General features: G+C 59.1%; 1 protein-coding gene across 7 annotated transcripts in view; it reads right to left on the reverse strand.

Annotated features, from left to right (window-relative positions):
* Positions 1-14,077, reverse strand: part of EXD3 (exonuclease 3'-5' domain containing 3) — a 52,394-nt gene that overhangs the window by 34,695 nt on the left and 3,622 nt on the right. For all 7 annotated transcript variants that reach the window (XR_014493939.1, XM_083375266.1, XM_083375267.1 and 4 more), the window contains 15 exons: positions 13,716-13,877; positions 12,978-13,145; positions 11,121-11,174; positions 10,784-10,923; positions 10,174-10,274; positions 9,123-9,196; positions 9,000-9,038; positions 6,401-6,567; positions 5,651-5,783; positions 5,098-5,311; positions 4,820-4,923; positions 4,303-4,501; positions 3,510-4,012; positions 3,114-3,167; positions 2,676-2,807 (listed from right to left, as the gene is read on the reverse strand). Coding sequence is in view for 6 of the 7 variants with exons in the window: in XM_083375266.1 (XP_083231392.1) it covers positions 2,676-2,807; positions 3,114-3,167; positions 3,510-4,012; positions 4,303-4,501; positions 4,820-4,923; positions 5,098-5,311; positions 5,651-5,783; positions 6,401-6,567; positions 9,000-9,038; positions 9,123-9,196; positions 10,174-10,274; positions 10,784-10,923; positions 11,121-11,174; positions 12,978-13,145; positions 13,716-13,877 (2,244 nt within the window). In the remaining variant the exon portion in view is untranslated. The remainder of the gene's footprint in view (positions 1-2,675; positions 2,808-3,113; positions 3,168-3,509; positions 4,013-4,302; positions 4,502-4,819; positions 4,924-5,097; positions 5,312-5,650; positions 5,784-6,400; positions 6,568-8,999; positions 9,039-9,122; positions 9,197-10,173; positions 10,275-10,783; positions 10,924-11,120; positions 11,175-12,977; positions 13,146-13,715; positions 13,878-14,077) is intronic.

Raw genomic sequence — 14,077 nt, forward strand, 5'->3', positions numbered from 1 at the left:
CTGACTTGCTGCCACCTTCACCTGGCAGGTGCACGGAAGCTCCTGACTCCCCCGACCCCACTGCCTGCGACTCAGCACCTGACTCGCCACCCCCAGCCCCGGCCGTCCTCCCTGCGGGCTCTAAACAGGCAGCCTGGAGCAGGGCCAGCAGGAAAGGCACCTTTGCCTCAGCAAGCCAGTCTGGGGACGCTGCCCCACCCCAGCTATCCGCGCAGCTGAGTGCCGAGCGCCAGCAGCCCCACTGTGGGGCCCGTGAGCACGGCAGGCTCCGGTCGCTCTACTATCGTGAGAAATCCTCGCCCTCCAACAGCCCTCCTGGGAAACTGGCGAGAGAAGGGAAGCCCAGACTGTGAAAAATAAGGATTGCAAGGAATCTGGGGGAAATATGAAGAGGCTCTGGCTGGCCCACTGGGCAGGGAAGGAGGCCCCTCCACTGCCTTCGAAGGCCAGCAGGGCTCGTGCAAAGGCAATCCGCACCCGAAGATCTGCCCGGGGGCAGCAAGTCAGCAGCAGCACATTAAAATGGCCGCCATGGCATCTGCAAAAGGGCCGCCTGGCCCGGGCCCTGCCAACCTACCTCCCTTCAGGAAAAGGCCGGGCTCGGCCGCGCTCTGTCCTGCCGCCTGCCCTCCAGTCCCACAGGGAAAGCCCGGAAGAGGGGCCAGGGCCTCCAGGGTGGGCTTCCCCAGTTCTCTGCCCCGAGGCCCCCCAAATCTCCCGGAGGGCGGACAGCGCCAGGGGCTGCCATGCAGATCTTGCTGCTGGGAAAGAGACCCCATAGTTGGGGAGACCCCTTTCAAAAACACCCCTGCGAAAGGGAATGGCTGCCCCGTAAGTCTGCCCCGCCGGGAGAGCGCGATTCCTGGGCACGAGGGGCCCACAAGGTGCGCCTGGGTGCCAAGAAGGGACCTCTCAGGGCAGGCAGACCCATAAGGCCCAAGTGGGGGAAAGGCTGCTTCGGTGACCCCCAAAGAAAAGGCAAAGCTCCACATCACGCTGAGATTCGAGCCCCCAGCCCCACTGGCGCTCGACTGAACCACCCCCAGAGAAGGGGTGCCTGGTAATGGCACCCGCTCTCTCCGCAAGGCCCTGGCCGTTCTCCTCCAGGGGAAAGGCCTTCCAACTCAAGCAACCCCCCTTGTCTGAGCCAGCAAGCAAGCATTTGAGTCCACGACCTCAGATAACCAGCCAGGGGGGAGGAGAACCTGCCAGCCGCCCTTCCCAGCCTGGGAACTCTGCAAGGCCGTTTTCCACTGGGGGAGGGGAGGGATCCATGGCGGGGAAGATCCTGCCGTGTTCCCAGGGATGGGGGAGCCACCTTCCTTCCTGCTCAGCAACTGCATCCTCCGAGGAAGATGGAGACGGGGGGGGGGGGGGGCGCTGTCCGGAGAGAAGAACGTCCCCTCGGATCTGGCTCGCTTTAAACCACGGGGCTCCATCCCAAAGGGGAGCCTTCCCCACCTGGGCCTTTGACTCCCCGACTATCTGCAGACCGGCCTCAGGTAAGGAAAGAAGCAGGCCAGAGAAAGCCAGGGAGGCAATTCGGAGCAGGATGAGGAAAGGCGTGTATTTGGGCCTGCCCCACTGGCTTCTGAGGGGGGCAGCCCAGAGCTCATTAGGGAAAAGCAGAAGGCGGGGTGGGGGTGTCCTTCTTCCCTAGTGGTGACCTTCATGCTCTGCTGGATTTCTGAAGATACTGACATCTTGGCAGGAGAACAGACCGTCTGTGGGAACCAAGCAGCAGCGCTCCGCAAGGCAGCTACCGCTGGTGAGATCCCGGCCAGGGTCCAACTCCCCCCCCCCCCGCTTTCTCCCTCTTCGTTCAGGAGGCTCCTGCGTGGAATGCGGAGGGGAAACGCAGCAGAAAGGCTGCTTTGGAAAGGAGCCCGCCTGAGGAAGCCCCCCCGCCCCCCCAGAGCTGCTCTCTGGGGCTGAACAAGTCCCCACTGCACCCCACATCCAGGACGGACGGGTGCTGGCTTCTGCCTACCTTCCGCAGGGTCCCTACGTAAGGGGACGGCCTCCCCAGTCCCTCCGCGAGCTCCTGCCCCAGCCCATGGGTGGGAGAGAGGCTTTAGGACCGCTGCACGTAAGAAGGGCAGAAGGGCCCCTCCCTGCTTTGAGCCCCCTTCCCCCCCCCCGCGGAAAGACAGGGTGGAAATGCGGCCTTTGTAGGGCACAGGATCCCACAAGGGGACGGGCGCAACTAAGGAGCCCAGAGGCTGAGGCCCATTCGCAGCCAAGCTGAAGGGCTCCCACGGACAGGGCACCGCAGACCCCCTGGCCTGCCCCGTGAGTGAACGTTCCCCTCCCCTGCAAGCCAGGAGGAGGAAAGAGACCGGAAGGGGGGCAGGGCCAGGGAGATGGCAGTCCGCGTCCTCCACAGGCCGAACAAGGCTGAGAAAGGAGTTCCCGGAAGAGGAAATGGCTTTGCAAGCAAAAAGTGGGCCTCCCCACAGCTGCTCCTAAGCCATTCCTTTTATGTGGGGCTGAACTGCCCCTCCTCCCAGCAGACCCTCCCAGCAGAGGGGCTCCTGCGCCTCGTCTGCCCAGCACTCAGCCTCCTCCCACAAGGTGGAGGAGGAGGAGGAGGAGGAGGAGGAGGAGGAGGAGGAGGAGGAAGGAGGAAAAGCTGCAAGCCGGAGGGAGAGGCAGGGGGGCTCTGGCCATCTTACCTGGCAGCGGCTGAAAATATCGGCCAAGGCCACCCGGACGTTGAAGTGCTTCAGGACCTGCAGGGCTTGGTCCCTGACCTTCTCCGAGCAGCTGACCGAGAAACACCGGCCTTCCCCTACTTGGGACCTCAGCTGTGGGAAAACGAGGGAGGGCCTGGTTGGGAAGGGGGGTTCCCGGAGGCCCTGAGATCCCAGTGCCACAGAGAAGAGCTGGTGAAGGAGAGGAATTGCAGGGCGGCCTGGACGCTCCTGGCTGGAATGCAGCCTGATCGCAAAAGAGGAAGGGACAACCCCCAACTTCCACACCGTGAAAATCCCGGAGCCACAGGAGAGAAGTCCACGGTGACCTTCCACCGCAGAGGCCGGGGGGTGCCAGGCCTTACTGGGGGACGGAGGAGCTCAGGAACCCACTGCCCTCTCGCCCCTCTGCACACTCACCAAACGAAATGGAAGGCCAGAGGTTAAAACCACTCGATTCTCTTCCCTGGCAATCTGGAGAGGAATCAACAAAAGCCAGACTTACTTTGGGCAACCCTTCACTTCTTGGGGAGCCCTTCCTCCACGTGAGACCACAGCCATTGGCTCAAAGACACCGGCCTTGTGGTAGCGCTAGGAAGGCCAACTGCCTGGTCTCCGTGGAAACAGGGCATCTTTCCGGGAAGGAGAAGGGCACAGAATGGCTGAGGGGGCCGGGTTTGAACCAAGCTCATCTCGGCGATCAGCCCCAGGGCCTCTGCCCTCCCTTGGACGGATGAGGAGTCTGCCCGGATTGCCCTGCCAGCCTCAAGGTAGGGCCCACCCCGCCTCCCTTGGGGCCAGAAACAGAAGCCCAACCTCGGCTGCCCTCCGGTGCTCGTCATCGTTCCCCAGGATCCGGACGTCCACCCCGAGGCAGCGCAGGGATCGCCCCAGGCCCTGCAGCATGTTGTCGCAGACCACGCGGAAGTCTCGCACCAGGACGCCAACCGAAGCTCTGGGGGCATCTTCCAGGACGGACGCGGGCCTCTGCAGGGAGAAAGGGGCCCCATCTCGCCAAAGGGGGGGCTTTGCCGTGTCGGGTCTCCACGAGCCCAAAGCATCGCTGGTCGAGGGACAAGCCCGGCCTCGGCCCGCAGATTCACCAGCACGGAGCTCAGGGGGCGACTCGCTCGGCAGAGGCCTCCCTTTTCTGGGTTCACTCTTGCAGCCCTCCTGCTCCCGTGGCGGCTTCCTTGCTCTCGCCTTGGGACTGTCTCCTGCGTTCCTCATCCTCTCCACCATATCGGAGCTCAGGCCGAAGGCAGCCGGGTCCTTCGACAACTCTGCATGCACCTCCAGCAAGCAGTAGGCATCAGAGGCTGCAGAAAGGCACCACTGTCAGGGCTGCTATCAAGCCAGGCTTAGCCTTCCGTCTCTCTTATCTCCCAACCTCACGACAGCCCTGCGAGGTAAGGCAGCATCAACGTGCGAGGCAGAGAAGCTGAGGCAGAAACAGGTTATTGCCTGTCAATAGCCACGGAGAGCTCCCGGGGGGGGGGGGAAGGTTTCTGCAGGCCAGCTTTAGAAGGTCCCCTCCCTGCCACTGCACCCCACTAAGGTGCCCTCTCAGTCTGACTGCCCAGCTCAAAGGGGCGCAAGGGAGCCAGACCTGCGTAAAGGATTTGCGCCTCACGAAGGGGCCTCTTCTCCCAGTTGGACAGCTGCTCTGCCTTGTTGAGGGGTCTGCCCAGGACCTCCTGCACTAGCAGGCTGAGCCCCTTCTCGGGTGGCCTGCTCCCCCAGGCCTTGTCCTTCGCCTGCCGGGGGTCCAGTGGTGGCTGGCAGCTCTTCTGGGAGCGCTTGGACAACTGGAGAGGGAGGGAGGGAGGAGAGGTGAGGTGGAGGCAGCGTCTGGACACCTCCCTAACCCTGGATTTGGGCCAAGTCTTGGGAAGCTGTATTTCCAGGTTTGGAGAGGCTGAAAAATGGTGGGGGAGGTTTTCCCAAAGAAGGTCAGGCCACAGGGGCTGTACAGCATTTCTGAAAAGCTCGGGACTGCCCTGATGCACCCCAGGGTGGGCACAGAGAGGGCCTGATCCACTCAGCCCTAGGGGGGGGGGTCTTTCCTTGTGGGAACAAAGCAGACTTTTTCTCCATGGGCCAGAAATTCCACTTTCTCTCCTGACCTTTTGGTGTATCAGGTGGAGGTCCAGAATTCCAGAGAGTTGCACATCTCTGGAAATGCCACAGGTTGCCATGAGGTCACGCAGGTCTCCTGACATCCCGTAGCCTGCAGAGAGACACAAAGCCCGGCTTGGGTTCGCCTCTGAATTCGGCTGCTGCAGAACCCGAAGGAAAGCCCAGTCCAATCAGAAAGCGGAGGCAGCCTAACTCCAGCTGATACAACGCTGGCTGCGTTAAGGGGCCCTCCCGGGAGGGACCTTACCCACAAGACACCACTTGCCTAGTTTCAAGATGGCTGGGTCGGCCAGGAGAGTCAGGAAGAAGCCGGAGAGGGCAGCCTGCGGCCCCCGTTCCCCCTGCCGAAGTAGCTGCAGCATGTCCAAGAGGAAGACGTGGCCCCAAACTGCCAGCTGAACGACTGAGACCCGCGGTTTTCCTCCAATGGTGCTGAACGAGGGGCGCCATTCCAGGTCGATGCCAACGACCTGGCCAGGCTGTGGATGAAGGACAGCAGGCGGATTATCTCGTGAGCTCTGGACGCTCCCCAAGAGATGTGGTGGAGGAGCAGCAGCAGCAGCAGCGGCCAGACTCCCCTCTGTGGGGCCTGTGGAGGGAAGGGCCACAGGGGCCCCACAGAGTTCTCGAAAAGCAAGGCTGGCATGAAGTCAGCCCTTGCCAGAGGTTGGGGAGGGGGTCTCCCCGCTTGGGCATGTCAGGAAAGGGCATCCTTGGCCACCAGCCCCGATGAAGTGACTTGGTGAAACTAGGGAAACATCCAGGGGATCTTCTAAGGCAGGGAAAAAGCCCCACAGCCAGAGAAGGGAAGTCCTCACCTGGAGCACCTGTTCCTGGCACGCCATCACCTCTTCCCAGGTTGACAGGAAAAGGATGTTTCTTCTTGGCACGGGGAGCTGGTAGCAGCCCTCCTTTGCGCTGTCCCAACGGGTCTGCTCTGAAGCATCGTCCCTGAGAGGGGGGGTGCAGGAGGAGGGGCTTCTTTTAAAAAAACAGAAGGAAGACATTCCCTCCACTCATAAACAGGTCCCAGAGCAAAAATGGTGGGAGAAATGGTGTGCAGCCACAAGCAGCAATAAGAGGCAGCCCAGGAGGCACCCTGGCCTTGCAGGTGGAGGCACCAAAGATGGTTTCTCTGCGGTCTAAGGAGGCGGTGGAACACAGCATCCTCCTTCCAAGCGCACCTCAAGAAGCTATTTCTGAAAATGCCTGCCATTTTGGAAAAAAAACACCTGCAAGCAGAAAATTAGCAGGCTAGATTTTTCCTAGCAAGTCGGCTTCTTGACAACTTGGTGCCCCCATCTGAAGACGGAGCTCTTCTCCATTTTGCCCCCTTTCCCGCAGAAGAAGCGTCTTGGGATGCTTCCTCGGCTCCCCTCTTGTTCCAGGCCTGGGAGACACGGAGGCCAAGAAGCCCCTAGCGAGGGGCTGGAAGAGCGGAGGAATGAGACAGACTCAGCGATTCCCTCCCTCCCTTCGCAAGACACCTTCCTGGCAGATCTTCATTTCTGATTTGCTAGCATGGCATCTAGGGAGCCTGCACGGATTCTGCCACGCTGTCTCCCTACCTCTCCAGGCCGGCCGGCTCTTCCATCCTGTCTGCCACGCCACGCGGCAAGCTGTCCCCGTGGAGGCAGTAGTGCCGGGCCCACCAGGCAGCAACCCCCAGGCCAGCGTAGCGGGTCAGGAGTCGCACCAGCTGCTCTTGCAGCCACCGGTTCTCCTGGACGATGCCCTGGAAAGCAGAGAGGGGAGAGGGGGATGCTGGGGGGCCGGGAGGCAGCCCACGGAGCCTTTGGGAGGCAAACCTGCCGGGTCGGCAGGCGAGACCCAGAGCTACCCTGGGTCAGGGAAGGCAAAGGCCGAGTCCCCGGGCGGCTAAACAGGCATTGGGGGGAGGGGGGACACCCAACCCAGCCACGAGGGAGGGAGAGGGAGGGCCAGGATCTTCTCCACCGCTTGCCACACATTTTGCTTTATGCTTTTACGGAAAGCTGTTTCAGTATTTATTATTTTCTGTGCAGTATTTGTTCTTTTAAAATATGTCACCATTTTCCTGAAGCCGCCTCTCCCCCCCCCGGCCCCCCAACCACCACTCCCGACTCCTTTGGGAGGGTTAGGGTTCCCCAGGAACATTCCTTGTTCTTCTCCTTCCGCCTTTCTGTGTGGGATTTTCAAGAAGCAGGCAGGTCTGAAATTGGAGCCCTGCATCTGCCTTTCCCACCGCTCCAGTTTTGTTTTACGGCTTCGGCACCGGAGGCAAAACACCGGCTGGGCCACATTCCTCTCTCCAGCTACAGGTAACGTGTGGGAACCTGGCCTGTTCCCTGCGGAGCTGCTGAGGCAGCAGGCCCTTGTGCAACCCGGGAAGGAGGAGGAGGAGGAAGAGAAGAGGAGCCAGCTGGGGGGGGCATCAAGGGGGGCGTGCTGGCTCCAAGCCAACAAGCCAAATGGCCTCCACGGCCTCTGGCGAAGATGAAGGGGGGGGAGGAGACACTCCAAGGAGGGACGTCAGGAGGAGGATGTGGCTAATGCACAGGAGTTTCTTGGAGGGCTTCAAAAGGCCACCGCTCGCGAGATGCCAAGCGTTGGCATTGGGGCCAGAAGCCCGGCTGAGGGACCTCCAGAACAGCTTCACTTTGCCTGGCCCAGCACGGAGGGCAGCCTTTCCCTGCGAAGCGCCCCTCCCCTCTGGCCAGAGCCTCCTCCTTCCCTTTGGCTCCGTCCCAGTCCCTCTTGCCCTCTGGGGCCGGGGCGGGGCAGTGCGCAACCCCCTGGCTGCTCTTTTCTTCACCTGGGGCCACTGAGTCATTTGTCCCCACTCCCGCAGGAGCGCCACCCCTTCAGGTGTCTGGAGGTATCTCAGGAATGAGGCCTGGCAGCTCGGCCGCCCTCCCGTTGCCCTGGGAGGCAGGCAGAGGCGGCAGCAGCGGGAAGGTGCCCAGGCAACTCGGATTCCTGCCCATCCGCACTCTCAGGTGGGGGGTTCCCCCCACCCACCAGTTGGGGTCTGCAGCCGGGGCTCTGGGCAGCCTGCCTGCTCTGCTCCTTTTAGGCTGAGGAAGGGGATTAGTTGGTTAACAGAAGCAAGGCGGAAGACCCAGCACAGCCCCCTCCCTCCTGCTGCTGCACGGCCTGGGTGGCTGGGTGTGCTTTGGGGGCTGGGCGGGGGGGGGGGGGAGGGAGGCAGATGCCTCCCAAGTCCAGCTCCATCCCCCTGGAGCTACAAATAAGCTGAGGGCTCGGCTCTTGCATTCTCCAAATCCCGTTTTGCGGTGTTACACATCCTTAGACTTATCTGAGGCGTCCACCTGGCTGCAGGCCAAAGCAGCACAGAATAAGTTTGCAAGATCTTTAACCGATGGAAAGCTTGTCAGAGGCATTTCCTCCCTCTTTCGGTGCCTTACTGAAAACCCTCCAACGCTTTCTGTTGTGGTGGAGATCGGATGCTTGAGAGGGCGGACTGAATGCGCGCAGGCATTCACCGCCTGGCAATGCAACCAGGATTCCCCTCAATCTATCATTACCACCTACCAGAGAAAGCAGCGTCCTTCCGTGCTTCCCACTCCCATTCCCCTCCAAGGTAACCTTTTTAGGTCTACACTCACATGGCTACCTTGGAATAATCACACCACAGGACAATTTCTGATGAACACACCGCAAAATGTAACTGGGCCTAACGCAGAGGACCCCAACCACAACGAAGAAACCCACGCCAGTGAGATTACTGTGTGCCCAGAGGGCAAAAGAGGTGACACCACCCGCTGCGAAGGAATGGTCGGTAGGGTTGACAGAACTTGCTGGAATGGATAAATTAACTTCTTTGATTAGAGAAAAAGCATTATCTGCATTTATGGCAGGCTGGAAGCCTCTGATGGACTTTTCACAAGGAAGTGAATGTGTGGCTTATGCTTCTGATGGCTGGAACCCAGGCGTTTCATCTGCTTCAGCACAGAAGGGCCGAGACAGATTCACCCCCTGCAATGAGCCAGTTTGTTCCAACTGTCCCCTGTAGAGCAAGACACACCGGCTCTACTCGGCAAACCACAATAACCGCTTGGCATCCAGCCTGAACCCAAACCAAACCAGCCACAGGATGGTCTCGTGGACAGTGGCTGAGGCAGCAGCCACAGAGACCTGGCTGGCTGGGAGCAAAATCTCACTGACCTGGATGTGATCTGCCCAGTTTTCTTGAGTCATGGATTTCTGCAAGAGACATTGCAAAACAATGCTGTGAAGACACTGGAACCTCCATGGCCTTTTAACACCCTTCCCCTTCCCACCACATACCTCAACAAATCTCTTGTGGATTAGGTATTTCAAAGTGCTCAGGTGCCGCTGGTTGAGAATATGGGGACAAAGCTCTATGGGGGGGGGCGAGGAGGAGGAAGGGAGAGACAGAAAGGATGGGTCAGTGGAAGGAGAGAAAGGGGCCAAGTAGGGTTCTGCAGGACTCGTTCTGTCACCCCTGCCCTGTGCCGGAGTCTTTAAGGCTCCGAAGCCGAGGATGCAGGGTGCTGTAGTCCCAACAGATCCGGAGGGACCAACTCCCTCTTGGAAATATGTAAGTATACGCCTGTGTGATTCCAGCAGGAGAGGGGCAGAGTGTGCAGGCACTTCGCCCAGGCCGATGCAGGAGACCGGCCTTCCAGGGCAGCTCCTGCCTGCCCTCTGCTGTTGGCAGCAACTCACCTCGCAGGGAGACCCACAGCCACTTGCCAGGCTGCTCAGGGTTGGCCCTTCAGGCACTTGCGGTGCTTGCAAACCCCAGGCAGGCAGGCAGGCAGGCAGGCAGGCAGGCAGAGCGGCCTCCGTCTTCAGCAAGCTTTACAAGCCTGCCCAAGGCCCTGCCCATCGCGGGGGCAAATCTGAACCACCACCAGCCTTGAATTCACCTCTCAGCTTAGCAGTCAGAAGAATCTTGCTTAAGCTTGGAGTGGGTGCATTTAAAGAAGCACTCAGAGTGAACATGGTAAAAATACTGAAGAAGCAAATGGAACGCGGGTGGTAATACCAGACTTGGCAATCCTGAAAGGCTGAAGCTTTTTTCAGAAGTCAATTTGTAGCCCCCATTTTTTTAAAAGATAATACTTGAAAGTGCATTTGAAGGAGGGAGTGTGTACGTGGCTGGTCATCTGTCCAGCAAATGAAAAATGCCATTTGTTTCTCAGTCCTGAAGAGGGTGCAGGGTGGGGCCATGCATTCTCTGTGCAGAAACTGCTCTCTGGTCCCTTCAGACTGCGGGACCCAGTTCTCTTCTCTCTCTCTCCCCCTCATCCAGCTCCCAACCGTCCCCCGGGATGAAGGCTTCCCTCCCATGGAACATGCCGGATGTGCCCACCTGGGCCCAGGCTGTATCTGTCCAGCAATCGAAAAGCGATTTTGTGGATCACCCTGCAGTTGATCTTCTCTGGCCACTTGCCAGGTAGAGCTTGATACTGTCTGAAAGGGAGCCAAACAGAGGGAGGGAGTCAGTCCAGCCGGCAAGATCACTGGGCCTCCCACCAGGTGTCCCTGGTCCTGGGGATGGAATAAGGGCAGAATTGCTCCCAGCCACTTAACCAAGGATATTTTCACCCCGCCGCCCCCCCCATGCATACAGACAGACAGACACACACGCTCTGATTCATCAGGAGCTCAGAAGTCGTATTCGGGCACTCTTCTGAAACCGAATTCACATGGCAGCAAGGATCTGAAGCACGTTTGTGTGGGGACCTTTTCAGTATTCAGCAGGTGGGACTCTGGTGCTCGAGTGGGGCTCCCCCTCACATTAATTATAAGCAACAGTAAAGTAAGAATAGAAGCAACGTGGAAGAAATAACATTTTCTCATTCTGCAGAGTGAATTTCGGGAATGTTAGCAGCTGCAGGAGCTCAGCTGATGCGGGACTGGGAATGCTGCTCCCCCAGGAGAGAAGTCCTCCCCCAGTGGCCTCCCAGCGGCCCCCTCACCTTGCCAGGTTTTGGGCCTGGAAGCCTGGCACGGACCACGAGTCCAGGAGTCGCACCAGACTCCGCTGCAGCTCAGGGCTGCCTTCCACGTAAGCTTCGACGAGTTCTATTTTGTCCTGAAGCAGCAACGGAACGCACACCTAGGGCACAGATGGGGGAGGCGCATTGACACACGGCACTCTCTTTAACCAAAAAGGTTGTATAAAGAAACCCCAGAGGAGCACCCAGCCGGGCCAAAGCACCCTGAATGTTCTCGGTCCCTGCAGATAGACAGCTAGCATTTCAGGGAGAAGCAGGAAGGCGATGCAAGGACATCTGCATTTTGCATGGAATTTACCTTCTCAAATTCCAGGTCTGGTTGAAGTTTCAGTTTTATACTTAAAGTAGCAGCCTAGGAAACAAGGAAAGGTGGGAAAGAGGGTTAATAAAGCAGTGCAAAGGGTCAGGAGAAAGGGTTTTTGGAAATATAAATACAGATACACAGAGAGAGAGAGACAAAGGCCGGGAACACCTTGAAAAACGCAGTCTCTGGGCCCCTTCAGAGCACACGCCTTTCAGAAGCACATCTCCCTCCGAGTGACTTTTGCCCCAAAAAGTTACCAACATCTGCAAGCACCAGTGATTCCCTCCCGGGGGGTGGGGCCCAGTTGGGCAGCAAAACATCTGCAAGCAAACAGCCCAGCTCAGAGGGCATGAAGAACTCCACCCACCGATGTTATTCCCCTCTGGTAGGGCTATTCTGCACGTGCCTGGTCTAGGAGCCTCACTCGGCCCACAGGATGCCCAGCAAGCCCTTGGGAGCCCATTCCTTCAGAAGTGCATCTAAACCGCAGAGCAACTCTACAGCTATCCCAAGCCTCTAGTACGAGCCTAACTTTGCCCCCTCTGGAAAGCTGAAGAGGACCAAAGGGGGGGGGGGGGTGGAGACCCGAAGCCATTCCCAGGCTTCTATTTTGATCAGTTTTGGAAACGAGCGAGAGGGGAGGGAGGAGGCTCCCTTGCTGTTATTTTTATAATCCCCTTGGGATCAGTTGCTCTCTGGAATCTAATGGGAACCAGTGAGGGCAGCTGAGAGTTCGGCCGGTAAGGAGTGTCGGCATGCTGGACCGCCGCCCATCTGCTTTCCTCTGTGAGCAGGGGGGCCCCACCTGGAAGCCCCCAAGCGCCGCCCTCCCCTTCTTTCTGAGCCCGGCTATCCAGGGATAAATTACCCCTCAAAACAGAAGCCCTGAGCGGCGGTCCCTTCCTTCCTCCTCCCTGGGGATTGTGTTATTCTGAATTCAACAAATTTTATTTTATTTTAATTCCATTTATATCCCACCCTTCTCCGAAGACTCAGGGCGGCTTACAAATGCAGAGACAATCACACACACACACACACACACACACACACACACACACACACACACACACACAGGCAACCTCCAATCGTCTGCCACCCTCTGGTGGGGCTGCGGAGAAAAGAACATTTCCTGCAGAGCCATGCTGAAAACTCTGGGGGAAGGAAGCCTTTGACCCGCCTGATCCGAAAGGCCTTCCCAACAGGAGACACTTTGCCCGGGCCGGGACGCCCAACGTGGCCAGGAGGGAGGCCGGTTCTGACTGGACCAGAGCGGCCCTCTGAAGAAGAGCTGCTCTGTTCCAGGCAGCCACCAAAGGACCCCTGCCTGCCCCGAGCCCTCCCGCTTAAAGGGCACAGATCTCAATTCTACCTTTGGGAGCTGTTTAAAAAATGTAAATAAAATAACTCAGTGGACAAAGGTCAGCATTCATGCCACCCTGAGGCAGACGCCATCCCGCCCCCCCCACATGAAAGATCGTGGCACGTTAAGCCGTGGGACCCCGCCGTTCAAAGCTCGACAGGGCCTTCCGTGTCCTTTGTGACATCACAGGGGCTTCTGCTGGGGGTGGGAGAGCAGCTTTCCTTCCCGAGAAGGGCCTCCTTTGGGGGTGCCGGGAAGGCCCATTCGGGCGGGCGCAGACACCCTCGGATCGGCTAGGGGGGTAACTGGGAGGGGCGCGGGCTGCCTACAGGATTCCCACCTGGTTTCCAAAAGGGGCCCGCGGGAGTGGGCCAGTCACAGACACCCCGAAAGCCCCGCCCCTCCTGTGCCCGCTGCCACCTGCGCCCCGGCCCCTTGCTCGCAGACGGAGAGCAATGCTGCCCCCCAGTGGCCAAGCGAGGGCATCTCACCTCTTTGAACTTCCCCTGCTGGCAGAGCTGGCTAACCAAGTACAGCAATCGCTGGCGGTCTGCGGTGTGGAGCTGATAGATGCTGATCAGAGGCTCCATCAGGCTGACATTGCACCGGGTGAGCAAGGGAAAGAGACCGGCCTGCATCTTCTTCAGGTTTAAGCCAGACTGAGGGCAGCAGAGAGAGAGAGAGAGATGCTGTGAATCCTAGACCCAGAGCAATCCAGGCTGGGAGCCTCCTGCTTTGAGGGCCTTTTCCAAAGAGCAGGCCTGCTGCCCTGTCTCGTCTAGGGGGTAGGAGAGAGCCTCCTGCACCAGAAGTAGTCTATCTCCAGGTACACGGGACAGATCGCTTCTTGAGTGTCTTGGGCAGGCCAGCCAAGAGGAGCCCAGTAAGGGCCCTGCTAGACACTACCAGGCTTCCAGCAGGCAAATTGGGGAAACTGAGAAACGGGGGACCCTTCCTCCCTCCCCAAGTCCGCAAGAAATGCCAAACTTTGAGGGAAGTGGCAACGAACGTCATCTGGCCATAAGCAGAGTCTGCAGAAACACAGGGCCCCAGAAGCCCCAACAGGAGCCCAGATGCCCCTCTTGAGAAGCCGCTCCACTACGGTCCATTCGAAGGGCAGCTGGGCACGGCCTCTGCATCTCCCTAGGGCACCCCAGTCTCCCACGGAGCTCAATTCAGGGCCAAGGCGCAGAGGCCTACACCCAAGCTGAGTCCAGCAGTCACCTTACCGGCTGATCACTGGCATGGCTCTTTATCCAGTCCTGCAGCTCGCGCACAATGTGGGTCAGCAAGCATGGCCCTTTCCAGTACCGAAAGTAATCCAGCACATCCAGGAGCCAAGCCAATGGGTCGTGCAGGTTGGCAAAGCCTAGGCGCATTTCTTCCCGGAGCTAGGGAAACCCAGAGGGACCTCTGCTGACCCTGCTCTGCCAGTCCACAGGGCACAAATCCCACACGGGGCACCCAACTCCCCCTCCCCCTCAGTGAGGGAGAAAGGGAGACAGCACAAGCTGACCTGCAGAATCCCCTTGTGGTGGGGGGAGAACACCTGTGCAGTTAACCAAGCAGCCCCCAGCTGGTCCTCAGGGGG

Source organism: Vipera ursinii (assembly GCF_947247035.1).
Source record: "Vipera ursinii genome assembly, chromosome: 16".
Taxonomy (NCBI): Eukaryota; Metazoa; Chordata; class Lepidosauria; order Squamata; family Viperidae; genus Vipera; species Vipera ursinii.